Source organism: Cebus imitator, unplaced genomic scaffold (genome assembly GCF_001604975.1).
Source record: "Cebus imitator isolate Cc_AM_T3 unplaced genomic scaffold, Cebus_imitator-1.0 Scaffold109, whole genome shotgun sequence".
Classification (NCBI taxonomy): domain Eukaryota; kingdom Metazoa; phylum Chordata; class Mammalia; order Primates; family Cebidae; genus Cebus; species Cebus imitator.
This window is the reverse complement of record NW_016107424.1, coordinates 5,527,585-5,553,821: the sequence shown is the minus strand read 5'-3', so window position 1 is coordinate 5,553,821 and position 26,237 is coordinate 5,527,585. Positions and strand designations below refer to the sequence as shown.

At 37.4% G+C, this 26,237-nt stretch overlaps 1 protein-coding gene and 1 non-coding gene across 3 annotated transcripts; both read left to right on the top strand.

The window, feature by feature from the left end:
* The first annotated feature begins 977 nt into the window (after positions 1–977).
* Positions 978–1,059, top strand: TRNAS-AGA. Its single transcript has one exon. It is a non-coding gene; the product is annotated as a tRNA-Ser (tRNA).
* Positions 1,060–1,241: 182 nt separating this feature from the next.
* CUNH8orf37 (chromosome unknown C8orf37 homolog) lies at positions 1,242–25,025 on the top strand. Of its 2 annotated transcripts, none has more exons than XM_017538147.2 (6): positions 1,242–1,673; positions 6,924–7,011; positions 10,130–10,194; positions 10,752–10,817; positions 19,663–19,758; positions 20,578–20,930. In XM_017538147.2, exons 1-6 carry the CDS (start codon positions 1,519–1,521, stop codon positions 20,732–20,734), a joined length of 627 nt encoding a protein of 208 aa, XP_017393636.1. In that variant the 5' UTR covers positions 1,242–1,518; the 3' UTR covers positions 20,735–20,930. The 2 variants fall into 2 exon arrangements, with proteins under 2 accessions (XP_017393636.1, XP_017393638.1); XM_017538149.2 differs by lacking the exon at positions 20,578–20,930 and adding an exon at positions 24,254–25,025 and having other exon boundaries at positions 1,261–1,673.
* Positions 25,026–26,237: the final 1,212 nt, after the last annotated feature.

Here is a 26,237-nt window from a genome sequence, read left to right as displayed (position 1 = left end):
TGGCTCATTTCAAGCTTCCCAAGTGACATCACTGAATGGAAAGTTAAAAAGCGAAAGTCTTTCAGATGTAAACAATTTCAGTGATATTTATAAATAATAATAAAATGTAGTGGGATAACTACAATGTGGTGAATTTTGAGCATCATATTTGCTTTTAATATAATGGAATTGCCAGTTTGCATAATTTAATTTTTAATAATAGTTGCATTTAACAACTAGTTCCCAAAATTCTTGAAAATTTAACGGAGGGTAGCAGTGAGCAGGTACCATTCGCTCCAACACACCACTACATGTTGCTCTTCAGGGATATTAAGATACTTTGAACAAGCAAATCATCTGGATCAAACGATCTCCAGAGCTTCCAAGGATGCCAGCCTCTTTGCTATCCCGCTTTAGAAATACCCAAAACACAGATTAAACTGTGGACAATATATATAAGAATGCCATTAACTATACCTTAGGCTTGTATCACGCTTTACACTTTTCAAAGTAATGCTTACATGGCACGTGGGACTGTCCGACCTTGCAGAGCGAATTTAAATCTGTGGGTAACAGCTTTTTAATGTATAATGGGTGAAAAAAAAGTCCTGGGGGCCGTTTGTCAAAGAGAAAGGCAGGGGTGGAACAGGCAGCCCCACAAGGAAGCCGGGAGGCTGGTCAGCCGCCCTACGATTCCTGGTTGCGTCCTGGAAATGGCCCCAACATTGTGCAAGCAGGTGGGTGTGCAATACTTTGGTATCTCTCTCTCTCTCTCAGATTTAACTAGAATTACGTTTTTCTGTTGGGATACAAAGAGTTATATGGAATGTGTCCTAAGAGTTTTACAAATAGTAAAATGATGAGCACCGTAACATTCAAATATGCTCTTAACAAAACAGCTCAGCAATGCCTTCCTGCAGATCAAATCGTGCCTGTTACTGCAACAGAGGCTTGTGCAGAGTCTAGATGCATTCTCACCGCGAAAACTTACACCACCAGTAGTCGTGGCCGAGTGGTTAAGGCGATGGACTAGAAATCCATTGGGGTCTCCCCGCGCAGGTTCGAATCCTGCCGACTACGGAAACATTAGCGTTTTGCTGTCGTAAACACCTACTTTGTGTTTTAGAGCGTTCTCCTCCAACCTTCCGCAGATTTAAGGAATTTAGAAGTGGATGGAACACGACAGGGACCCAAACGGGAAAGGAGAGAATGATGGGGCGCGACAGTGTGCCTGTGGTTACAATGTGGGCCCGGGAGAGGGAGACAGGACGAAACACGCCGGACAAACTGGAAGGAAGAAAAGCAACCAACGCGAGTCACACAGACACAGGGCAGGGAGAACTACTGCCTCCGTCCCCGCAGGCGCCCACCCCCAACAAACCCACCGCGTTCTTTGCCGCGAGCTCTGGCGAGCGCCTCGGGTTGCCACGGGACGCGGTGCGCATGCGCAGGGACGCCTAGTAGGCCGGGTCCTCGCGTTACCCCTGGAAACCACCGGAGCTTCGGCGACTCGAGGGGGAAAAGGTCAGGCGATTCAAGATGGCGGAGGATCTGGACGAGCTCTTAGATGAAGTGGAGTCCAAGTTTTGCACACCCGACCTTCTAAGACGGGGCGTGGTCGAGCAACCCAAAGGTTGCCGTGGCGGCACCCACAGCAGCGACCAGAACCAAGCCGAGGCGAAAGAGAATCTCAGGTTAACGGGGCGGGAGGGGTGGACTGTTCTAGTAAAGCCCTGCTCCAGGCCCTAAAGCCGCCCCTCCGCCGCCCAACTCAAAAGAAACCTGCCCGCGACCTCCAGCCCCTCCTTGTGTCAGGGTTCAGACCCTCAGTGTCCCACCCTCGGTGGCAGCTCACCCCTCCACCCTCTAAGCGGATTCTGGCATCTCTTTCCTCAGCGCAGACTCCGCCCCCGGCAAGCCTGGGAAAGCTGGCCCCGCCCCTCCCGCCGAGCCCGCGGCTCGTGTCGGTCTCCGGTTTATTTCTGCCTGCCAGAGCCTAGGAGGTTCTAGTCGGGGACCGTGATGCAGCTCAGGCGCCCCCTTGTTAGCCCCGAAAGGGCTGTGCTGACCTCGCCCAGATTGTGCCTCTGTGTGGCCGAGCAGTTCTTATCTCCCTGTGAGGTGCCCTGTTAGACAACCTCATCCCATTACCTCAGACCCCATTCCCCAGGCCGATCCGGGGACCAGAAGTTAAAAAAGGAGAAAACAATTCCCTTCTAGTCTGTCTTTAGCTGAGTTTTGTGTTTTGTTTTTTTGAGATGGAGTCTCGTTCTGTCGCCCGGGCTGGCGTACATTGGCGCGATCGTAGCTCACTGCAGCCTCCAACTCCCTGGTTCAAACAATCCTCCCACCTCAGCCTCCCTAGTAGCTGGGATTACACACCTGGCTAATTTTTGTATTTTTTGTAGAGACAGAGTCTCACTGTGTTGACCAGGCTGGTTGAGAACTCCTGACCTCAAGCTGTCCTCGCACCCCTGCCTCCCTTAGTGCTGGAATTGTAGGTGTAAGCCATCGCAGCTGGCTCAGTTTATTTTATTATATTTTTTAACTCAGGGAGTTCAGATGAGATTAGATTCATGACAAAAGGATTATTATGAACATTAAACCAACTACCTTTCTTCTCTCCACGGCCCCCTAGTTAAAGGTCCCAGGCATACATAGGGAAATTTAGGGACATTTCTTGAGTATTTTGGTTTTTGATCTAAAAACTACCTTTCAAATTTACCAGTCGTTTTTCTCCATGTGATTATTAAATCATAGGACTTCCTTCACTTCCTCATTTCCCCCACAACCCCTCAAAAAAGAAAATGTTCACATCAGAGTATTGTCCTTCACAGTGATGGCATGAGAGACTGCAGTAACTCTTGGTAGAATCTTTTGGAAATTGCCTCTTGCCTAGAATATTTTGAAAACGGTTGTGAAATTACATAGAAGCAACTTTGGATCAATCTAAGAACGTCATCTTTATTAATTTTTTTGGCTGCATCTTTGGTTTGGTGTTGGTTTTTTGGTGGGTGTATGTGTGAATTCCCAAAGTACTAGCCAGCTCCATTACTAATTCACAGGCTTACCTCCAGTGACATTTATTTATAAAAATTCACTCTCCAAAGATAAAAGCATTGAAAAAATTCTAAAGGAGTACATAAACAAAATTTCTAAAAATTAGTTGAGTTCTGATTTTAATACAAAACTTAGAGACAACTATAATTGCTATGAATAGGCTAACACTCATTTGGCTGGATGTTGTAAATATCACTCTCATTAACTTTTATTATCTTGTATATTGGAATTCTTTATGTACCTATTAGCACATCTACCATCCCTATCCCACAGCAGTGTTACTTTGCAATTTCTTCAGTACCTGTCATTTGTCCTTCTAGGGGTTAGAGCGAATCTGTCAAGGAGCTTTTCATCTTAGGAAAACGAGCATGCAGAGGGGCAGGATGTATTGAGAGCTGCTCAGAATGGAAGGGACTATCTATGTGGGTCTTCTCCAACCATGGGTTGTGTCATACCTGCTCTTGCTCTACCAAAATTCATCCATAATGTTTCTAGTACCTCATCCTACCTTGATACATTAGATTTTTTAGTACTAAATAACATAAAAGCTGTAGTGAGCCAGAACTGTTGTCATTTATAAGAAAACTTTTCATCAGGCAATGTAGTTGTAAATTATACAAAAACAGCAACGAAGGGCCTAAACCTTACACCAAGTACAGTCCCAACCTGGTTTCTAATGTAATATATTAAAATTTTTCCTTGAGCCAAAATTGATACTTAAAAGCTAGGAAGCTTTTATGTATTTATGTTTGAATTTATTAACAGGAGATTACCTACTAATTGTATAGCAGTGTAACCTGTATTTCATATAAAAGTTAAAATACTGATATTACCTCTTAAAATGATACCTTTGCAAATAATACTGTAAATGACCATGCTACATCTGGATACCAGGAACAACTGCTAATGTAAGAGGTCAAAACAGGCAATTTGTTAAGTGTTCAAAATGATAAAGAGAAATATGTGATTGGTTTTTTTTTTTTTTTTTAAGACTGATGTGGGTTGAGAAGAACTGCAATAGGAATAAAGTGGGTCAGGATGATGCAGATGGGAATATTTAAAGATAATATAGCTTTCTAGATGACAGCTATAATAATAATAGCCGACATTTATTGAATTCTTTCTGTATACTAAGTGCTTTATATATGTCATTTCATTTAATCTTCACAACCCCATGAGATGAATACTGTTATCCCCATTTCACTAACTAAATCAATGCTTAGTTACTTGCCTAAAGTCATATTGCTAAGTCACAAGGACATGGTAGATCTAGATTTAAGTTTTCTATAAATACCTCTCATACATACCTCACACTTAATTATAGGTTTAAGTGTTTGTATTTCTTTTATTTCGAATATATCTTTTCTTTTCAGCAGAAACTATCTTTAAAAAATTAGAATGTCAGAAACAGAGAGGGAACTAGTAAAAGCTTAAGATTTGATTAAGATTATTTGATTAACATTTGATTAAGATTATTATCACATCAAAAGACCAAAAAAAGTCTTATACAGTGCTTTAAAATTATCTCAATGAAATGTTGATACTTATTATTATAGTAAAGCATAGGCAAGTGTAGGCATTGTGAAATTTCATGATCTAAGAACAGACCAGAATCTTACGTAAGCTGGCAATTTGGATCTATAACAGTACTGATTAGGTTGGTGGAGTTTGAATGCATCTGATTCTTGAAATTGTGAAATTGCATGAGGGAGGAGAACCCAGAGAGTATGTCCTGAAAGCCAAAGGAGAGAATTTTAAGAGGACATCTTAGCAACCTCCTATCAAAAAAGAAATATAAGGAATTGGTACCCAACAGTGTCAGATACCTCTGAAAGATTAAAGAGGATTGGAACTGAGAACAGCCATTATGCTGTAGTGATTTGGGCAGTGGAAACCTTTGAGAGAAGAGTTTCACTATAGTTAAGGGATTCGAGGCCAGACATAGAATATGATACCTGAAAGCAATTTTAAATAGTCATCTAGAAATCATTTTTATAGATAAAATATTTGAAGTTCAGAGAGATTAAATAATTTAAAGTAGGTCAGTAGTAGCCCTAGACTGGTGATGATTTTGCCACCCAAAGGGCATTTGGCAACGTCTAGAGACATTTTTTATTGTCACACCTGAGGAAGGGTGTGCTATTATTTAATAGCATCTAGTGGGTAGAGGCCAGGGATGCTGTAAAACATCCTGCAATATACAAGTCTCTTGCCCCCACGTACGTACCCCAAAAAATTATCTGACCCAGAATGTCAATAGTTACAAGGTTCAGAAACCCCCGTCTAGGATTAGCACCCAACTGATGCTTAAATCTAATCTACTTGTAAGGAAGTAGAAATCATGGACATAGACTATTCTTCAGTAGCGAGTAAGAAAGGGTAGAAGCTTCAAAAGAGGGGTTTTTTGAAACGTCTCTTTGAAGAGGAAAGCCTTGAGAATACTCCTAAGTCAAGGGAATAAACCAGTATACAGTGAAAGACATTAAGGGTAAAAGTTGTAGTATAACTGAAAAAGCTAAGCCTGGAGATAGAATCAACCATTAGGTAGTAGACAACAGTCTCTTGCTTTTCCTAAATCAGGTTAAATTATTTTACTCCAAAATGTAACAAAGACGGGCGATGTTAAGAATTGTCAGAGTAAATACATTTCTGAAATTAGAGAGTTTGACTAAAAAAATTTGTCTTCTAAAACGAATAATGAAGTTATGAAGTTGATGTACAGCATCTACTTCATATAAATGCTAAAGAAAGTTAGTCTTATGTAGTATTAAGTGCATGGACTGCCCTAGATTCAGTTTCAAGCCTTTCTTTTTTCTTTTTTTTTTTTTTTTTTTTGAGACAGAGTCTCACTCTGTTGCCACGTGCTAGGCTGGAGTGCAGTGGCACAATCTCAGTTCACTGCAACCTCCGCCTCCTGGGTTCAAGCAATTCTCCTGCCTCAGCCTCCCGAGTAGCTGGGACTACAGGTGCACGCCACCGCGCCCAGCTAGTTTTTGTATTATTAATAGAGACAGGGTTTCACCATGTTGGCCAGGATGGTCTCGATCTCTTGACCTCGTGATCCGCCCACCTAGGCCTCCCAAAATACTGGGATTACAGGCTTGAGCCACCACGCCTGGCCAGTTTCAAGCCTTTCTTCCCGCCATTTCTATGACCCTGAACAGATTTCTGAATCTCTCGGTGCCTTTTCTTCATCTAAAAAAAGTGGGGTTAAATATATACTCATGTAAAGACTAAGGACAATGCCTGAGACATAGTAAGTATTCAGTAAATACTATTTTAGCTATTAGCTATTTAGCATCAGCTGTTAAATAGAAGTTCTGTGCAGTAGTGGTTTATATTAATAATCCAGTGATGGCTTTGTCTGCAGAAGGTAGAGGTAGTTGAGTAGTTGAGATATTCTGTCTAACAAATAGCACCTTTTTTGGGCAGGGGGAGGGGTCATTTGATTACATGACCTTCGGCTCCTCTAGTAAAGAGATATGGTTGACTTACAATGGAACCTTTAGAAACAAAGTCAGAATGACTGGTTAAAATTACCATTATTTGTAATATCTGGTTCTGCTTATCATTGTACATATTTTGTATTCTCTAAATATGTGCTTGATATAATTTAGATAAGTACATACCCAACTTCTCTTGAAGTTAATGTATATAGTTTTAAATGTCTCATTTTAAGTATGTAATAGTATAGAACATATGTGAATTTGTACCTGATAAAGTATATCTGTCTCAACAAACTTAGACTATATCCAAATTAAAAAAAATAATATAATCACTTTTATCTTTCTATTACCAACTCTAATAATGGGCTTAAAACTCTTCTGATACTAGCTTTATCTGCCAATAAACTTCAGGTGGGTTTTCTGTGTCTATGTTTTCAGATCAACGGAAACATTTAAAAGAGAAGATGATCTTGACAGTCTGATTAATGAAATATTTGAAGAGCCCAACTTGGACAAAAAAACGTCTGTAAGTCAAGTGTTAGAAATATGTAGTCATTCTTTCATTATTTCAAGACATGTTTAGAATAACTTAAGGAAGATGAAAATAGCTACCCATTATCTTTTGAATTCTGAGAAACAGAATTACTTAAAGAAATTATTACACTTAAAGAGCTGTGGAAGCAGTATGTGTTTTTCTGTGCATTTATCAGTAAGAATAAAAAATTAGAAAAGCTGTTAGCATAGAAGTCAACTCACCATCCAGCTGGTCCCTTGTATTTATTTGTAGCCTCTAAGAACACTTTTCTAAAAGGCCAAAAACAGCTTTCATTATAGCAATGTGCTTAGCACCTCAGATGAAATGCCGTTGCTCTTATCCCATAAAGCAATAAATTGTTAATATTTAAATTTTTTAAATGTTTATGTGTCTATTTTAGCTGTATAAAAAGTTCACAGAATAATGTAACAGCAACCTATGTGCTAAACATACCATGACAGCCACCCATATTAAGCATATATTAATATTTACCATATTTGCTTCTCTGGACCTTTTTTTTAAAGAAGTACAAATTAGAGATATAGTTTTTAAGACCTCTCTAAATCCTACTCTGTTGCCTTCCTTCCCAAAGATAACCATTTATCCTTTCCATCCACACATTTATACTTTTATTACATTTGTATATAACCATAAACAATTGTAACTGTGTATAGTAGTCCATTGTATAACCCTGCCACAGTTTACTTATCTACTTCCCTGCTGATGGACATTTAGATTGTGCCCAGTTGTTTGCTATTACAAATAATTGGAGAAAAGGCATACAAATTTTCACATGTACACAGGGAAAACCATTGATTACTCTTTCATTAAATATCTTTGCATGGCTTTTTTTACCCATATGCGGTTGTTTCTCTGGGATGCATAAAGCTAGAATAGGAATTCCTAGGTCATCAGGTGTGCTCATCTTCAACTTTTCTACCCATTGCCAAATTGTTTTCCAAAGTGCCTTTATCACTTACATTTTTCATACTGTGCAGTAGATGAGAATTTATGTATTTTAATTTTTATCAGTAGGGTGTGTGTCAAGCATGTCTGTTAGATTTAAAAGAAAGATACAAAACAGAAGTCTAATTTACAAAGATCACAAAAAAATTAAGAAATAAATATAGTACCAGGGGGTTTTATTTTGTTTTGTTTTTTAAAGGATAGGGAAGATAAAAACAAAACAGTGGACTGAAAATAGCTAAGTAATGGGAGTGGTAAGAATATGGAGAGGAGAGACCATTTATATTTTTGTCAGCCAGACTAAAAATCAAATGACTAGTATAGATTTTAAGATCTGAATTTTTCAAAATTAAACACTTTCAATTCACCTAAAGTAAATTAATAAGCTGATACTGAGTTAAATAGTATGTCAACACAGTAGCAATATTAAGTACAGTCATTCCTCAGTATACTCAAGGGATTGGTTTCAGGACCCCCACGTATGCCAAAATCCATACATACTCAAGTTTCACAGTCAGCCCTATATAACCGCCTATGTGAAAAGTTGGCCCTCTATATATGGGGTTTTGCATGCCACAAATAGTGGATTTCCGATCCTTGTTTGATTGGAAAAATTCCACATATAACTGGACTTGTGCAGTTGAAACGCATGTTTTTCAAGGGTCACCTGTACCCTGCAAACAGAATACTTCATAAGTGCCGAGTAAGTGCGTAGGCACGGAATAGTAATGCCAATTAGTAGTATTAATAGTAGGAAAAAATTACATCATTTTGTTGCTCTTCATTAGTTATTAATATTATTATTCATTATTAAGTACTATAGGGTGCATATCTGTATATGAGGCACTATCTCTTCAGTTAAGGTGTTTCAGAAGAAGATAAGTACTTCTCTGGTTTGGGTTTAAGATATACTAATTTGAAATAAAAGTAGCTCTTACAATAATGAAGAAATAAATTTTTAAGCATGATCTTTTCCTTTTTTAGTTATGTATTGTGTCCAGTGTTTCAACCTTCAAAGGAGACAACAGGTCTAAGTAAAACATTTATTGGGGAAAAAAACAGTTATTAAGAAGCATCGATAAACAGATGGTCTATGCTGACATTGTCATTAGAGTTTAATATTATGCCCTGAAAATACTACTCCCCCACCTCACCCCCTGCTTTCCCATTCTGTTGCATTTCTGAACTGTTCCCAGAGCCACGCAAGAAAGCCCAGGAACCAACAACAAACGTCAGAGTGTGTCAGCTTAGAGTCATAAACCTGAGTTTGGATGGTGCATGAAACATGCTCCCCAAACAGAAAGACTTGTGCAAATTACTATTTTTCAGACATGTACCAAAAGTTTTTCCAGTTCTGCTTAACATCAAATAAGAGTTGAGAGAAATAGTAAAACAATATTTTCGCCTCTATTAAATTTCCTCACCCACTATGTAAAATGAAGGCAGGTCTCTGCATAGTTTAAATTGCCTTTTCTCCATTTCACTTCCTCTCCTTGGCGGTGGTCCTAGTGTGTGGTTGGTTTATGTTGTTTGGTACCATATACCAGTTAACACTTAATAAATGCTTGCTAATGATGATGATATTATGTAACCATATAGGAACTACTGTATGGTTGTGACTAGGTAGCTCTACATTTTCCTTGAACATTTATTGGTTGATACCATTCCATTTCATCAAAATTAATATTCCTGAAGTTACACAGGAGCTTGGTTAGTTTAATTTTAGTTCATATGACGCACATTCACAGCCTTTAAAAATGAGTCTGAGGTTTTTTTCTTCCTGAATTGAATTTTTCTAGAATGAAGTTTTAAATAGCAGGTCCTTCATATTAAATCATTAAACTGTAATATTAACTGAAGAGTTATAAAGTGACTCTAAATCTTAGCATGCTAATAATGGCAATATATCAATTTCCTAGCCTAAAAGTTAGTAGAGTAATTTGCAAATTCCTTAGGGAGTTCTACTTCCCTTTTGCCTTTAAAAGGTTTTAATCATTGTTTTTATTTCAGAAACTTAAAAATGATGCCATCAAAATTTGTATTTAAGTCAGTTAGAAAACATTCCTGTTATAAAGAATATTAGTTTTCATGTTACAGTTTTCTAAGTTACTCGTGGCCTTTTATTGTTTTGCTTTTTTAACAGAAATTAAAATCTAAATCTTCCGGTAACACATCTGTCAGAGCTTCCATTCAAGGCCTTGGTAAAAGGTAAGTTGAGATTGCTTTGGTGAATTCTGCATACTACTGAGCAAACACTATGAGCATAGTCTAGTAGATTTTGTTACCATTTAAACAGCAGTGAGATTGAACAACAAAGCACTGGTTGGCCTTCAGGAGAAAGACCAATAGCAATATCTTCAGTGTTCTTATGGTCTGTGACCCACTTCATGTAAAGGAAATTAAATGGGGAATTATTGCTATTGTAAATAATTTTCTGCCGCTTAAAAAAAAGTGTGAACAGTTTCTCAAAATTAATGTTCTGTTATATTTGTCAGTATTTGCTTCGTCCCTTACCTTATTTGGCAAACACATTTTTCCTTTACTCATTTTAACTCCTTGAGTGTTCCTGAATGTACAGGTTACATCCAATAAAGCAGTGATCCTACAATAAATATGTCTTCTTTGAAATGATTGGTTTGCTAGGGAAAATATACAATTTGATTACAAGAACATAAAGTCAGTAAAAACAAAACTTTTTTAACAGGGCCAAATTCTCCTACTTTTTGTTATAACTTCATATTTTTGTATCTGTTAAACACGTCTAGTTGCAGTCCGGTGTACCTTGGTGGAAGCTCTATTCCATGTGGGATTGGAACAAGTATTTCATGGAGGTAGGATGTCAGAAATGTATTATACTTTTTGCTGGGTTTTTTCCAAATGGATGCTCAGTTGTTAAAATGTAGTTCTTATCATCTTGGCATCAGTCTGTTTTATAAGGAGAGGTATTTTTATTAGCCAGTCTAAGAATTGTTTGTTTATTATTCTTGGATGATAGCTATTGAAAGCTGTGCTGTTTGGTATATATTATTCATTGTATTGATGCTCTCTTTTCTAAGCCCCACTTGAAATGCCTGGATCACTCCAATCCCAGCGTTGTTTCCACAGGACACAGGAGAGTGAACTTCCTTCCAGGCAGTGGAAGCCAGTCAGTAAGGCAGTTAAAGCAAAGTGGGCAAGCAGATACATGATGACTTACCCACACTGCCTTGACCAGTTAGCATGTAGAGCTACAGGTCTGCATTACCCAAAGCATTCTCAAGCATAGTCGCTTGGTTTTACATGTTTACATATGTCAAAAGCAGAAACCCTGTTTTTTTGTCTCTTCCTTGCCCTTCCTACACCCGCTTTCTCACTTAGTACCTCTTTCTGGGCAGTCTTATAGTTGTAATGCCACCTACCCCAAACCCGTATTAGCCCCATCATCTTAGCACATTCTATTCGCATTTTCATAATGTAGGCAAACAGTTTGGTTTTAAGCAAATCCCACTCTCCTGCTGCTTTTGGTTCAATTTTTGGCAGAGGCCTCCTTACCTAGCTTAGTTTATTGAATATTTTTATCTAGTTATTTCTAAAACACTTATTTTCGTTAATTTTTTAAGAAAAAAAGGCCTAAGTTATATTATTGCATGTTGATCACATTTCTGGAGGGATAACTGTTACATAGTCAAGTGTCACCAACAAGGATACATTCTGAGAAATATGTCATTAGGTGACCTCTTCATGTACAAACATCATAGAGCATACTTACACAAACCTAGATGATACAGCCTAGTACACACCTAGGCTGGATGATACACCAGCCTACTACAACTACTAGGCTATAAACCTGTACAGCATATCACTGCACTGAATATTATAGGCAATGGTAACACAATGGTAAATATTTGTGTATCTCAGTATTAAAAAGGTACAGCAAAAATGCAGTATAAACGTTTTTCTCGTGGTTTCTTTTTTGAGATGGAGTCTCACTCTGTTACCCAAGCTGGAGTGCAGTGGAGTGATCTGGGCTCACTGCAACTTCCACCACCCAGGTTCAAGTGATTCTCCTGCCTCAAGCTTCTGAGTAGCTGGGATTACAGGCGTGTGCCACCACGCCTGACTAATTTTTGTATTTTTAGTAGAAACAGAATTTCACCATGTTGACCAGGCTGGTCTCTAACTGCTGACCTCGTGATTCACCCGCCTGGGCCTCCCAAAGTGCTGGGATTACAGGGGTGAGCCACTGTGCTGGCCTTCAGATTTTTTAAATGGTACAGCTGTATAGAGCACTTAGCATGAACAGAGTTTGCAGGCCTGGAAGTTGCTCTGGGTGACTGAGTAAGTAGTAAGTGACTGGGAAGACGTAGGACATTACTGTACACTAGTATAGACTTCATAAACACTGTAACGTAGGCTACACTAAGTTTACTTTAGAAACCCTTTAATAATATTAACCTTAGCTTACTGAAACTTTTTTCATTTATAAACTTTATTTTTAAATTTTTGATTATTTTATAGAAACAATTTAAAACGCAGATTGTACAGCTATACTAAAATATTTTCTCTCTTTGCATCCTTATTCTATAAGCTTTTTTCTATTTTTTCATTGTTTTTTACTTTTTAAACTTTTTTGTTAAAAACGAAGACAACACACACATCAGCCTAGGCCTATACAGGGTCTGGGTCATCCATATCACGGTCCTGCACCTTCACCTCTTGCCCCACTGGAAGGTATTCATTGGGGGGTGTCATCTCATGACAACAGTGCCTTCTTCTGAAATACCTGCTGAAGGACCTGCCTGAGGCCGTTTTACAGTTAAATTTTTTTAATAAGTAGAAGGAGTACATTCTCAAATAATGATACAAACTATAGTTTAGTAAAAACTGAACTAGTGACATAGTTTATTATCATTATCAAGTGTTAAGTACTATACATAATTGTATGTGCTGTTTTTATACAACTGGCAGCTCAGTAGGTTTGTTTACATCAGCATCACCACAAACACATGAGTAAGCACTGTGCTATATAGGACAGCTATGATGTCACTAGGAATAGGAATTTTTCAGTTCCATTATAATCCTGTAGGACCGCTGTGGTATATGTGGTCCATTGTTTACCAGAACATCACTGTGGCACATTAACTGTATTGAATAGTAGAAGTGGGAGTTAAAAAGACATTGGAGGGTTGAAATGGTGCCAGCCTACATCCAAGGAAGCCCGGAAGGTAGGGCTATAGGACCAAAGTGAAATTAGAAGTCTGGAGAAGCCTTATAAGCTATAGGACCAAAGTGAAATTAGAAGTTTGGAGAAGCCTGAGTATATAAGGCAGCCAATAGGCTAATATAAATTCACTGGACTGGTACCTGCTGTAACAGCTGTAAAGAAGAATTGATAGTAATTGAATCATCATGTGTTAAGGACTCTCTCTACAAAGAATTAGAGCTACAAACTGCCTATAGAGTTGAATTTAGTGTTTTTGCCATCAGTCCTAAGTTACCCATCTCAGCTTGGTTGGGACTTGTCTCCGTCATTTTCAGAGCCATGCCTCCTCTATTCCAGGCATGTGTCAAGTCACCCATGAACCACAGCAACAGTTTCCCAGTTACCATCCACTTCCGTCTTTTCTAGTATCACCCACATAGAGCATTCAAGATAACATCCCTAAAATATTATTTTGAGTGTTTCTCCCCTGTTCAGAAGGAAAATTAGAGTTCCCCTTTGTCTCACATTAACTCTAAACTCACTATTTACTTTACCAAATTGTTATCGTTGCTGTTCCTCTTCTCTCTTTAGTTCCTTCAGCTCCAATTACAGCCTGGGTCAGATATCCACTTCCACTAGGATGCTTATCATTCTCTACTTTCCACTTAAGTTTTGCCGTGTCTGAGTATATTTACATTTATTCCCTATCTGGAACGTTACTCCCTTCTAATGCATGTCTCCTGCTGCCTTACCTGTTTAATTCACATACATCAGATTGATTTTTCTATTTGAATTTTTTCCTTTTTTAAAATCTATTGAATACCCATATCCTAAACCCTATTCTAGTTTACCATTAAAAGGCAAAACATTGGCCAGTGAGGAACAAAGAAGCAGATGATTACTCCTATGGCATGAAATGGAAGGGCTCTGGTGACAGAATGCCTGAATTCAAAGGCTCACTTTGCCGCTAATAAGCTCTGAAGCCTTAAGAAGGGATGCTATCTTCTCAAACCTATTTCCTCACTCTTAAAAACTAAGCATATTTCGTGGAGATACTCTGAGGATTAAATGAAATAATACTTGAAAACTGTGCCTGTGGTGCAAAAGACAGGCACAGTACTGCAGGCACACTGGGTTCTAATTATGGTACCTTTCTCATCCATTATTTCTGCTTTCTCATTATGTTACAGCTCAGAGACAAGAATCTTATATTCTACTAGTTTTCCATTTTATCTCAGGAAATACATATACTTATAGGTGCCTTTTGTTTTTAAAAATGATCTTTAAAAAATACATTCTAGTTTACTCCTAAAAAGTAAATATTTTGTTAAAAGATTTTCTTATATGTGAAATATTTTGTGTGTACTTTGACTTAGTTCTAGCACAGATGAAATCTTTGCTAGATGGAATTTCAGTAAACAAAAGAACAGCCGTTTTCATAGCTCGAGGCTCCTATCACATACCATTAGTCCAGTGGGATGCCAAAATCAATTATACCCCATTTCTACCTCCTGCACAGCTGTGAGAAGAGATACCAGTTGCATATATATGCACAGGTAAATGTTTATATTCACAGATCTTTTATTAGTTGCTCCTTTCATGACACAGAATTTGCACCCATAGAAAGATAAACACGTGTTCATCTGCATTTGCAGCGTTTTATGTGTAAGTACTTTATACCGTCCAGAGCACTTTTTATATATGCATATTCATTTACCTGCTCCACAGGGAAAAAAATCCAAGATTCTGATCAAGAATTTTTACCTCCATTTTATAAATGAAGAGATTGAGGTACTTGTGTTAAATTCGTCAAACACATATTAACCACCTGGTAGGTCCTAGGGATTAAGTGAACAAATTATGGTGAACAAATAAATGGATACTTTCTGTCCTCAATGAGCTTTCAGTCTAGGTGAGGAGATAGGCTTTGAATACATGATTCCACAAATAAGTATTTAATTTCCATTGGATATGTGGCGTAAAGGGAAAGTATGGGATACTATAAGCATAGATGATGGACACTCTAACTAATATGAAAGGTCAAGGAATACTTCTCTGAGCAGATAACCAAACCACAGTCTGAAAAATGAGTAAGAATTAGGCAAAGAGAGGTGACCATTGGAGCCAGAGAGCACACATGTTTAGAAGATCCCTGCGAAGGGGAGGAGCTGGTGGTGGTCCTCTGGAGGAAGGAACAGAGAGCATCTGTCCGTTCTGGAGCATAATGACTAGAGAAAGAATGGCTGCTGATGGGGCTGGAGAGAGAGTAGAGAGACATTTGGCTTCAGGTCCTCTAATCCTTTGGAGGATTTTGGAAAAGGTATGTCCTGTGTGCAATGGGTCAGACTTGTGTTTCTTAAGTCATGTTGGCTGCTTTGCAAAAAATGGCTTGGTAGTTGGAGGGGCAAAACAAGAAAGGACACAGGAAGACTAGTCAACAGGCAGTAGTTAGAGTGGTCCAAGAAAGAGACGATGGGAGCTGTGACCTCAGTGGTAGCAATTGCTATAGGGAAAAAGTCAAATTTGAAATATTTAGAATGTAGAATTGACAGAATCCAGTGATTAAGTAACTAAAGGAGGTAAGAGAGAAAGTTGTTAAGAATAACTCTAGAAAAAAGAGAAAAAAAAGAATAACTCCCAAATAATATGTCATATCAAATATTACAAAGCAAGGATTCAAATTGGTGACTTGATTCCTAATCCATTATGCTTTCTATGATACCACTTGGCAGAAAGCCATGTAATGTATGTAAGTGGGAAGAATCTTAGCTGATGTTGCTGTTGGAACTGCTGTTATTTTCAAACTTCTAAACATCAAGATTCTGTGCTCCCATTGTGCAGATCTGATAGGATTTAACAGAGAACCACAGTATCTGGGCAGAAGATTATATTGGGTTGGTTTTGGGGCATTCTTATCATAAACATCTGTAAAACAGTGAATTCTACTTATAGGCTGGACAAAAGAACAAAGCTATGTGACATATATGATTTCCTCTACGTTTTAGAGGGAAAGACTTGACAGTTCGTCTTTCACTGGAGTCATGACTTTATATTAGATATGCTTTTATGTACATAGCTATGAAAGAGACATCTATTTCAGCCATGAAAAAAAGTACTGATTTACACAGCCAGGGCATAAAGGAAACCGAATCTATCCTGCCTATTTGTGTTGTTTGTTTGATTTCTAGATACAGCTCTGGTTTGAGGTAGTGCTGAATGACTTTAGATTTTAGAAAATGATTTGCCTTTTACTGGTTGGTGGAAAGGGGAGAGAATAGTAGTAGGAAGAATGGTGGCAGTAATAAGTAGTACAGATAAAATGAAGGCATTTTCAAGCCAATCCAATTTTACTCTCCTAATTATTTTTTAAACTACTGCAAGACTGGATTATTCCATAGACTGGTACTAATTATGATCTAATAGAGGAAATTGTAGCAGTGGAATGATTTCTTAGCTGCAAGTTAGTTTTATGTTTCTCAAAGGACAGTGTTTGTAGGAAAATGTGGTAGTGTGAATAGATTTGAATAAACTACTAAATTTTAAATTAAATTAAAAAGCTGTATTTAACATTATGGTTGAGATTTTACACATACAAAATGTCAGGAAATTCTAAATTATAGTTCCCACAACAGCAATAATTCAGCCAAATTGCACATATGTATTAAGGCATTAAAGTTAACACTCTGTGCAATCATGTAATAAACTACGTATGCATAAGAAAGCAAGTCATAGTAGCTTTGGAAACTATCATTTTGCATTTCCTGACTTGTACATTCGAAATCTGAGTTCAAATGTGTACAAACGTAGTTGTAGAATTTCCAAATGTAGAAATGCAACTTCGTAAATTGCTAACAGTTTGAAAGAAAATATGGACTTGCCTATGAAACTTGTATAGGTTTTAAATGTTTCCTTATTATTATGGTTAATATTTTTAGACATATAAAGCATTTATTCTCAAACTTTCAGGCCAAAAGTATTTACAATTTTGAAATTAGCATATCTGAACTTTGAAAGGAAATAAATGAAAAAAATATAATGTTTTCATTTCATTTTTTCATTACAGAAGTATTATATGGTTATTGAAAGAATAAAAACAAAATTGAAGCACGTATAAAGAAAAAGATAATAATCTCCCTTCCTTCCCTTTATTCAGTTACTCCTGATGCAACCAGTGTTACTGGGTAGTATATAACTTTCTGTATTTTGCTCCTTGTAAACTTATAGCCACCTATATAGGAATTTTTGTGGGGGATTGTTTTTATAAAAATAGGATCATGCTGTATATGTTAGTGTACACCTTTCTTCAGATGTCTCTCTAGGTTAGTAAATAAATCTAACTAATGCTCTTTATCAACTGCCTGATATTCCATTTATAAATATACTGCATGTTACTCAGTTTTTTCCCATTTTGATAGATAATCAGGTAGTATCCTGTTTTTTGTCACTTTGACAATACTAAAGTAAAAATTCTTGAGATATATGTTTATATACTGGTGCTTTTATTTGTACCTATCCCAAAATGGGATTGCTAGTAATGCCTAGGTATAAATTTTAATTTAAAAGTAATACCTGGGAGGCCAAGGCAGGCGGATCATGAGGTCAAGAGATGGAGACCACTCTGGCCAACGTGGTGAAACCCCGTCTCTACTAAAAATACAAAATAAAAATACAGCTGGGCGTGATGGCGCATGCCTGTAGTCCCAGCTACTCAGGAGGCTGAGGCAGGAGAATCGCTTGAATCTGGGAGGCAGAGGTTGCAATGAGCCAAGATTGCGCCATTGCACTCCAGCCTGGCAACAGAGCGAGACTCCGTCTCAAAAAAAAAAAAATTATAATAATAATACCAAGAATTTTCCCAAAAGATTATAGCAGCTCACATACCCACTAAAAACATATGAGAGTGCTAATTTTTCCCAAATTAATTGATGAAAGAATATATCTCATGGCTGTAATTCTATGAAGTGTATGTGAGTACTTTTATGATCCCCATTTTACAGATATGGAAACTGAGTCATGTAGAAGTTATTTTTAACAGTTACACAGATAGTAAATAGTGGAATCAGCATTTGAACCCAGGCAATCTGTGTCCAGAGTCCATGTCCTTAACTACTATTCTTTGCTGCCTGTGCTACAGAGAGTGATTATTGTTTTTATTTTTTTTTTAATTTTGTCATTAGTAAGCATTTTGTGTGTAGTGTAAGTATTTAACCATGTGTTGAAAATGAAATGTTTTCTTCCACTCTGTTACTGGTGTCTTCGCCTTATTTTTTTGGTATCTGAAAAACATGTCCTTTTAATTTTTTGATGATCAAATGCATCTGTGTTGATTCTCATTTTTGAACACTCCAAACAATGGAGTGCATCAGAATTATTATAGCATTCAAATTGTTTGCAGCAGCAATTCCTAATTCTTTTTTACCTTGCTCTGTAATATTTTACTCTTGTAGTTGCTATGTAGTATATATATAATTGCATTTTGAGGGTTGCCTGTAATTTTAATCCCTCAGATACTCATTAAATACCTGTTGTATGCTAAGTATCATTCTAGCAGTTCTGCCCACTCTCTCCAACATTATCAGTTTTGTTCTTCACTGCATCTTGAACATCAGCACACAGCATGCTCCTTTTCCTCCTCTCTTAAACATAATCTCTTAAACCCACTTCCTTCTAAAGAAACTAAAAGGTACCACTCCATTTAAAGAAATTATCAGATATACCTTCTATGTAAGGCCTATGCAGACCACCTTATTTGAAATTGGAACCCATCCCCTCCTCATACTCCCAGTTTTCTTTACCCTACTCTACTTATTTCATTCAAAGCACTAGTGGCCTCTAACACACTTTATAATTTAGTTATCATGAGTATTGTTTATTTCTTCTCTCACTACAGTTGAAGACCCATGAAGACAGAATCTCACTAACACATACTAGATTCTCAATAAATATTTTTAAGTGAGTGAATGAATGCATTATGCCAAGTTGTGAGGAAGTAGAAACAAATATGATCTTTTCCCAGCACTTCAGCAGCTTATGGGAAAAGCAGATTCATTTCAATGTAATGTGACATATTCTTTGGTAGAGATATTCCTGAAAATTTCAGTAGGAAGGGAAGCATTTAAAGAAGTTAGCTTAAATACACTTACAGCATATCTAATATCTTTAAAGTGTTGTAAGTTATAAGGTCTCCCTCAGACATAATTTGAAAACACCATGGCATTAAAAGATCTACAAATCTGTTTTCTCCCATATCTATATATGTGTATGTTCATTGTACAAGATTGTAGTAAAATAGGTAGGTTTATGCAAAAATTTAACCTTAAGGTTTAGACTATAAATAATGCTTTAGTATAAACAATTATAATCAAATTAATCTGTACTTTTCTGTTGTTTATTCAGTAATCTAATATGTGGTGTGTCCTATAAATAAATCACCATGTTTTCACATTTAAAGATACCAATAATCTTTAATATACCATTCTTTTTTCTCTGAACAGAGCATGTAACCATCTGCGTTGTATAGCCTGTGATTTCTTGGTGGTAAGCTATGATGACTATATGTGGGACAAATCATGTGATTATCTGTTTTTCAGGTATGTTACTAAAGAACTTCACTCTGAAAAATGTACCAAGTACTTCATATTTCTTATTTTGACATATTCTCTTGGTGGATTTGGCCAGATCATGTGGGCTTCACCTCTTCAATACAGCCATGTGCTACATTACGATGTTTCAGTCAACAATGGACTGCATATACATGGTGGATCCATAAGATTATAATGGAGCTGAAAAATTCCTATCACCTAGTGACAACATAGCCACTGTAATATTGTGCCGCAATGCATTGCTCATGTTTGTGGTGATGCCGGTATAAACAGTAACATGCTGTAGAGGCTTGTAGCCTTGGAACAGTAGCCTATACCATATAGCCTTGGTGTGTAGTAGGCTATACCATGTAGGTTTGTGTAAGTTCACTCTATGATGTTCACACAATGAGGGAATTGCGTAACAAAGCATAAGCAATGCATGACTGTGTTTCTGTCATCCATCTCTTTCTCTCCATCTGTCTGCTGTCAGCCTAGATAAGAACATGTTACTTCTGGACAAGAATACAGAAGTAGCCTTTTCACTGGTTTTTCTGCCTACAGTCTCTTCTTTCAGACCATCCTTCCCTTGTTCAGAATTAAAGCATAGCTCAGAGTGTACTGTCCTGCCCAACACTCTTCCACTTACAGAATAATGTCCAAATTCCATAGCATGGCATTCATGACCCTCCGCAATCCAGCTCCCATCCATCCATCATCCAGCTTGGTCTTCCCACAATGTATATTTCACCTTTACAAGATTTTAGCTACATCAGAATACTCAGGTTCCCATTCCCTCTGACTTTGTACAACCTCTTTACCTCCTAGGTTGCCTTCCCATCATTTTATCTACCTATACCCTACCTGTCCTTCAGAGTACAATACATCACAGGTCTTCCATGATACTATCACCACTCTCTCAGCTGAAAGAAAACTCTTCCTTTCCTGTGTATTCATGGTGCTTTGGACATATTATATACTGTAATATAAAACTGAAGCACTTAGGTTGGTGTATTACTGCCTTTCTTGTGGCTGAGATAATGCCTTACTCATATTTATATAATTTGTACATTCTTGTACACTTACGGCATACCTAATATCTGTAAGGTGTTACAAGTTATAAAAATATATTTGAACTTTTCATTGACATTTTCAAATAAAAATTTAAAGCTAAAAATTAATACAGTGTATTATTGCAGCACTTTTTAGTAGCATGAAGAAAAGGGTAAGAGACTTTCCCCTACACCTCCTTTGGCAGCCATTCTTGGGTAAATCTGTGAGTATACCCTAATTTAATTGTTTTTAAACTTTTTCACATCAAGAACCACTTTGAAAATCTATGAAAGCGTTGAATCCTCTTCATACACATACACACAATTCAAATATAAAAATACATGGAAAAATTATAACTTGAAAAGTTTTACAGTTTCCAACCCAAATAAAGCCTAATGTATTCCCAAAATTCGAGGTCAGGAACCCATACTTTTAGGCTTAGCCCACTTTTTAAGCCATTAGTGAAAAAGTTAGCTTTTAATTACAGGTTCACTTTTCCTTCTCTGACTTTTCTAAACCCTCTGCTATTTACTATCTACTAGTTAATCTAATAAGTGGTTAATAATCCCCATATGTCACCAAGATGAAGCATGAATTTTCATAAAACTGTCATAGAATAATAAATGCATGTAACATCAAGACAGTGGTGAACACAGGCATAAACTATGGATAACTTAGTCGGTACTACTTGCAGTATCTCAGAGTCATCAAGAACACCAGTTGGTTTACCCGAGATCTGTGGCAGCCTAGTTTAAAAATATATGTACTTTTAGATAAAACAGTGACAACCAGAGGATTTATTATACTATTAAAAATAAACAAGTAGTCATTATTTAAATCAGTAGAAAATACTATCTCAGTTCTCAAGACACTTAGGAATATGTTTGGGAGACAAGAGAATGGAACAACTAAAGAAATAAGGCAGTCTTCACCATCAGGATATAAATCACTGATGTGATAGTTATTTTGTATAGTATATTGGTGTTTCTTTATCCAGTAGACATTATTCAGCATCTAGTCTATGACACTCTTAGATACTGGGTTTGTAAGATGAGAGGAACCCAGGGGAAGGAGACATGGGAGGGGACAAGCATGTGAGTAGCAAGGTTGTACAGACAGTAGGGCCAAGAGCACTGATGGGAGGTGAGCCTTGGATGGGAAAAGGAAGACCTCTATGACTGTGAGGAAGCCAGCAAGGTACTGATGTGTTCAGGGAGAGCTTGCCAGGAAATTGAAGGGTTTCATACCTGGCGGCCTGGTTTTGAGAATGAAGATGTGATCTGCTGTAAATAAGGGAGTGGAGTGGGAGTTGAAGAGGATGTGGAATAATCACTGAGGAAACCAGAAGTAGGCAGTGACCAAAGACAAGTTAAAAGGTTTGTAGAGTACCATTCAATGTCCAGCAGAACACAGGGAGCCATTTATTTTTAGCAGTGTCGATCTGCACATTTGTTACACAGTGAAATGCTATACAGTTGTTTGTTTTATTGTTTTATTTTACAGATGAGAGAAATAAATGTATCCTAGCTTTGAGAAGTTTTAGAACTTTTTTTTTTTTTTTGAGCCAGAGTCTCACAAGTCATGTTGCCTAAGCTGGAGTGCAGTGGCGCAATTTCAGCTCACTGCAACCTCCACTTCCTAGGTTCAAAGAATCCTCCAGCCTTAGCCTCCCGAGTAGCCAGGAATTCAGGTGCACGCCACCACATCCAGCTAATTTTGTAGAGATGGGGTCTCGCCATGTTGCCCAGGCTGGTCTCAAACTCCTAAGCTCAAGTAGTCCACCCACCTCGGCCCCCCAAAGTGCAGGGTTTATAGGCATGACCCACCACACCTGGCTGAGTTTTAGAACATTCTAAAGGGAGTGTAAGCTATAATTCTTCACCACCTTGCCACAACAGCTGAAGAAAATCCTTTTATTTTTCTATTAAATCGTGTTTTCTTTAAGGAATGGAACGATTTTTCCCTAAGCTTTTAAAATATGTGCATTTTTAAAAAGCATTTGAAATGTCGTAATTAGATCCCTGCCTATTCATGATTCCTAATCTAAAATCTCTAAGGATTCAGTCAAGTATCAAATGTTAAGTTTTTAAAATATTTTACAGATCAAATAAAGGACGTTTTTCCTCAACAGCTTAGTTTTGGTGGGGTTTTTTCTTTTTGTTAAAATTTATATTATTCATTTCTCCCCTCAGCTAAGACTGTTTCCTGAAATCAGACGTTGGCTTGGAAAATCTCGCAGGTTTTGTCAGGTTCTAACCTTCTAAATTGTGCCTGAATTTTGTACAATGTGATACTGAATGTGTGGCCATTGACCACCAGAGGGCACTTTGTAGCCTGCCTTCTGTTGCAGTAATACCCACAAGTAATGTTTAGATAGTGTATCTCTTTTTCTAGCATTCATACTGTATTTCATGCTTTTTTTCATCATTTTATTTTTAATTTTTTTCCATTTTTCTTTGCCACGTAATGTTTATATTAACTCATTACACAGAGTGTCATGAAAATAATTTATTAATTAAACTTCTGTAGTCTTTTTTATAATAGTATCAAATCCAATGGTTCTCATTTTCACAATAGCCCTACTTGTTGATTTAATTATTTCAACATTATTAATATGTATTTCAGGATAGACATTTTTGTTATTGATAGTATGAGTAAATAAGCAGATTATTGAAACTGATCAAAATTTTCCATAGTTAATTCATCAGAAGTCTATGATCTTTATATCTCTAATGTTCTCTTTACTCGCCATATTGAAGGGCTTTAAAATATGGCATAGTTGAGGATCTGAGGTGGGAGATGAACCACCATCCTTTCCACCCAATTTTCATATTATTTCATCTCTGATAGGACAAATCAGTAATTCTCCAGCCCTTTAGGTTATTGTATTCTACGACCGTCAGTAAACTGGCCTAGAGAATTGCCATGAAAAGTGCAGATTACCAAAGAAATACTATCAGAAAGAGAACACTGAAGCATGTCTTCTAATGTTAGTGTGAGGGGATCTAGGTTGTTCAGTGTTCATGTACTAGGAAGGTAAGAAAATAGGCTGGGCACCGTGATTCACACCTGTAATCTCAGCACTTCATGAGGCTGAGCTGGGTGGATCACTTGAGTCCAGGAGTTTCAGGTCAGTCTGGACAACATACTGAGACTTCATCTCTACAAAAAAAAAAAAAAAAAATTTAAACCGGGCATAGTTGGGAATAATTCCAACAAAGTTATAATCTTAGTCTTATGCCTGTGGTCCCAGCTACTTGGAAGGCTGAGGTGGAAGCCTGGGAAGTCAAGCCTGCAGTGAACCATGATCATGCCACTGCACTCCAGCCTGGGTAACAGTGAGACTCTTGCTCAAAAAAAATAAAGAAAGCAATGACTTTTTTTTTTTTTTTTTGAGTCATTAAACACTGAACAAAGCCACTGTGCTAAAACTTTCCTGTTTTACTAATAGGAACAACATACCAGAATTCCACAAATTAAAAGCCAAGTTGATAAAGAAGAAAGGAACACGAGCGTATGCCTGCCAGTGTAGCTGGAGAACTATTGAAGAACTGACTGACCTTCAGACAGATCATCAGCTTCGTTGGGTTTGTGGTAAACATTAAGAATGCAGACTGCACATTCAGACAGTTGCATCCATGAGAGCAGTATCTGTTAATCAACATAATGTTTGGGCAGTGGTCCCTAGCAATACATTCCCTGTGGGGAAAAAGCAGTGAATTTCACTGATACAACTACACACAGTTTTTAAGACCAAATGGACTAAGGAAGATTATTATAACACTTTGGAATTATTTTTTTCATATATATATGGATGTTTCACTTAGTAAGTAACAGCCATCTACATTCTTTACTAATCTGTCTTCTGTTAAATAGAAGTTTAATTATGGAGTTTCATACAAATACCTAGTTTTTCACTAGTAACTTCAACATTGATTGCTAATACGCTTAGCAAAACATTCCCCACTTGTAGCAGTTAAAACAGATAAAGCCGGCCAGGGCAGAGAGGTCATCTAGGGGTGTCTACAATACTTCCTCCAAACAGATCTGTTGTTGGCAAAGATCATAATTTAGACATGGAAGAAACCAGGTGATCAGTGGCTAACTGAAGGGTATTCAGGAGTTACAGGTATTTTGCAAAAACACTGCCTCATAGTTGATCTTACCTCACAAACTCAAAGCAATGTTATGTACATTAAATATATGTTACTAGTTCTAGCTTATTTTCCCTCTTTTGTTTATTAGATATTGAAAGTTATTTTCTCTTTTCAATACTCAATAATATATAAAAAGTTTGATGCATCTAAAATCACAAAAACTCTGAAACATACAGGTTATTGTTGGATTTTTCAAGTACTTTCTATCCTTTAATACCTAAAACTCCATCAAGTGAAGAAAACAGCAAGTAAGATAATTTTTCAGGCAGCCTGTGGACTTTTCTGGTAGGATCAGGTTGACATATCATTTATTAGGTGAGTACATGAAAAGAGAAAGCATATCTGAACCAGCAGGTAACCTGTTGGGCTCCCTCCTGACATCACAGAGATCTGAGGAACCCTACAATAGCAGCACACTGAGGAAATCAGATCCCTCAAAATTTCTAGCTCCCAACCCCACTGAGAGATTTTGGGAGCTTTCCAATCTGCCACAGACTCTCTGCTACATGTGTCTACTATATAAGTTCAGATGTGTGACGCAGGGCACACTGAAAGGGAATAATTCCAACAAAGTTACAATCTTAGTCTTATGCTGAATTTGTTCCAGCCACCCTACTGAAGGGAGGAAGATGTGATCATTAGAATCCTTTTCCTAGCCACGACACATTTACATACTTGTGAAATTTACTGTAGTAAATCTAGCATTACAAAAGAACAGATCTTATAATGGCCAATGCTCATACTTTTGTATTAAGGATATTATGGCAGACCGGACGTGGTGGCTCACACCTGTAATCCGAACACTTTAGGGAGGCTGAGGCAAGCAGATCAGCTGAGGTCAAGAGTTCAAGACCAGTCTGCCCAACATGATGAAACACCGTCTCTACTAAAAATACAAAAATTAGCTGGGCGTGGTGCTGCATGCCTGTAATCCTAGCTACTCGGGAAGCTGAGGCAGAAGAATTGTTTGAACCTGGAAGGCGGAGGTTGCAGTGAGCCGAGTTGGCACCACTGTACTCCAGCCTGGACGACATAGTGAGACTCTGTCTCAAAAAATATTATGACAGGGTTTATCTTTCAATAAAAATATATCCCTAAAGTTATATCTACATGTAATTGAGTCAGAAATATAGGGGGATGTTGATCGAAGTCAACTGTTGCAAAATACAGCGGAGCAACAAGATCAACACATTCAGAACCTTATAGCATTTGGCACATTATTCATTATGGTGCAATTCATTTTTATTCCAGTAAGCAAATTTACTAAATCATTAATTT

Excerpts from the sequence above, each read along its gene's own strand:
- CUNH8orf37 (XM_017538147.2), top strand. The coding sequence starts at position 1,519 with ATGGCGGAGGATCTGGACGAGCTCTTAGATGAAGTGGAGTCCAAGTTT. Across the intron at positions 7,012-10,129 it reads ACTTGGACAAAAAAACGTCT|AAATTAAAATCTAAATCTTC; the intron begins GTAAGTCAAGTG and ends CTTTTTTAACAG. Across the intron at positions 10,195-10,751 it reads ATTCAAGGCCTTGGTAAAAG|TTGCAGTCCGGTGTACCTTG; the intron begins GTAAGTTGAGAT and ends AAACACGTCTAG.